Raw genomic sequence first — 500 nt, 5'->3', positions numbered from 1 at the left:
GGAAGTTCTGTGTGTTCTGTTCCGGTGCGCAGTGTATGCGCTGGAGTTTTGAATGGAATGTGTGTGTGAGTGCAGTTAGTCTGTTTCCGGGACACACGTGGGGACAGGCGGCGTTGCTCGGGACAGAGGGGGACATGTGGGACCCGGATGAAGTGGCCCGGGTGTGTTATGAGCGCTACAACGCGCTGCCCCGCAGAGGCAAACCGGAAGGAGGTCGCGAGTGGACGCAGCTCGCGGCGGTGGTTCAGGTCACGCGCTACCCGGACACACACTGCGGTATAACACAGTATGAGTGTGAACATTAATCCATGTCTCATAACCAACACACACACACAAAACACACACACACAAAACACACACACACACACACACACTCAAAACACACACACACTCAAAACAGACACACACACACACACACACACACACAAAACACACACACACACTCAAAACACACACACTGAATATACACACTGAATACACTCAAAACACACACACACACA

General features: G+C 52.0%; 1 protein-coding gene across 1 annotated transcript in view; it reads left to right on the top strand.

The window, feature by feature from the left end:
• adat1 (adenosine deaminase tRNA specific 1) overlaps positions 1-500 on the top strand; it is a 13,319-nt gene continuing 12,819 nt past the window's right edge. The window contains exon 1 of the mRNA XM_083561293.1: positions 1-276. Coding sequence (XP_083417419.1) covers positions 36-276 — 241 coding nt within the window. The 5' untranslated portion in view covers positions 1-35. The remainder of the gene's footprint in view (positions 277-500) is intronic.

The sequence above is a fragment of the Silurus aristotelis genome (assembly GCF_946808225.1).
Source record: "Silurus aristotelis genome assembly, chromosome: 14".
Classification (NCBI taxonomy): domain Eukaryota; kingdom Metazoa; phylum Chordata; class Actinopteri; order Siluriformes; family Siluridae; genus Silurus; species Silurus aristotelis.
Note: the sequence above shows the minus strand (reverse complement) of the source record. Positions and strands in the feature narration are given on the sequence as shown.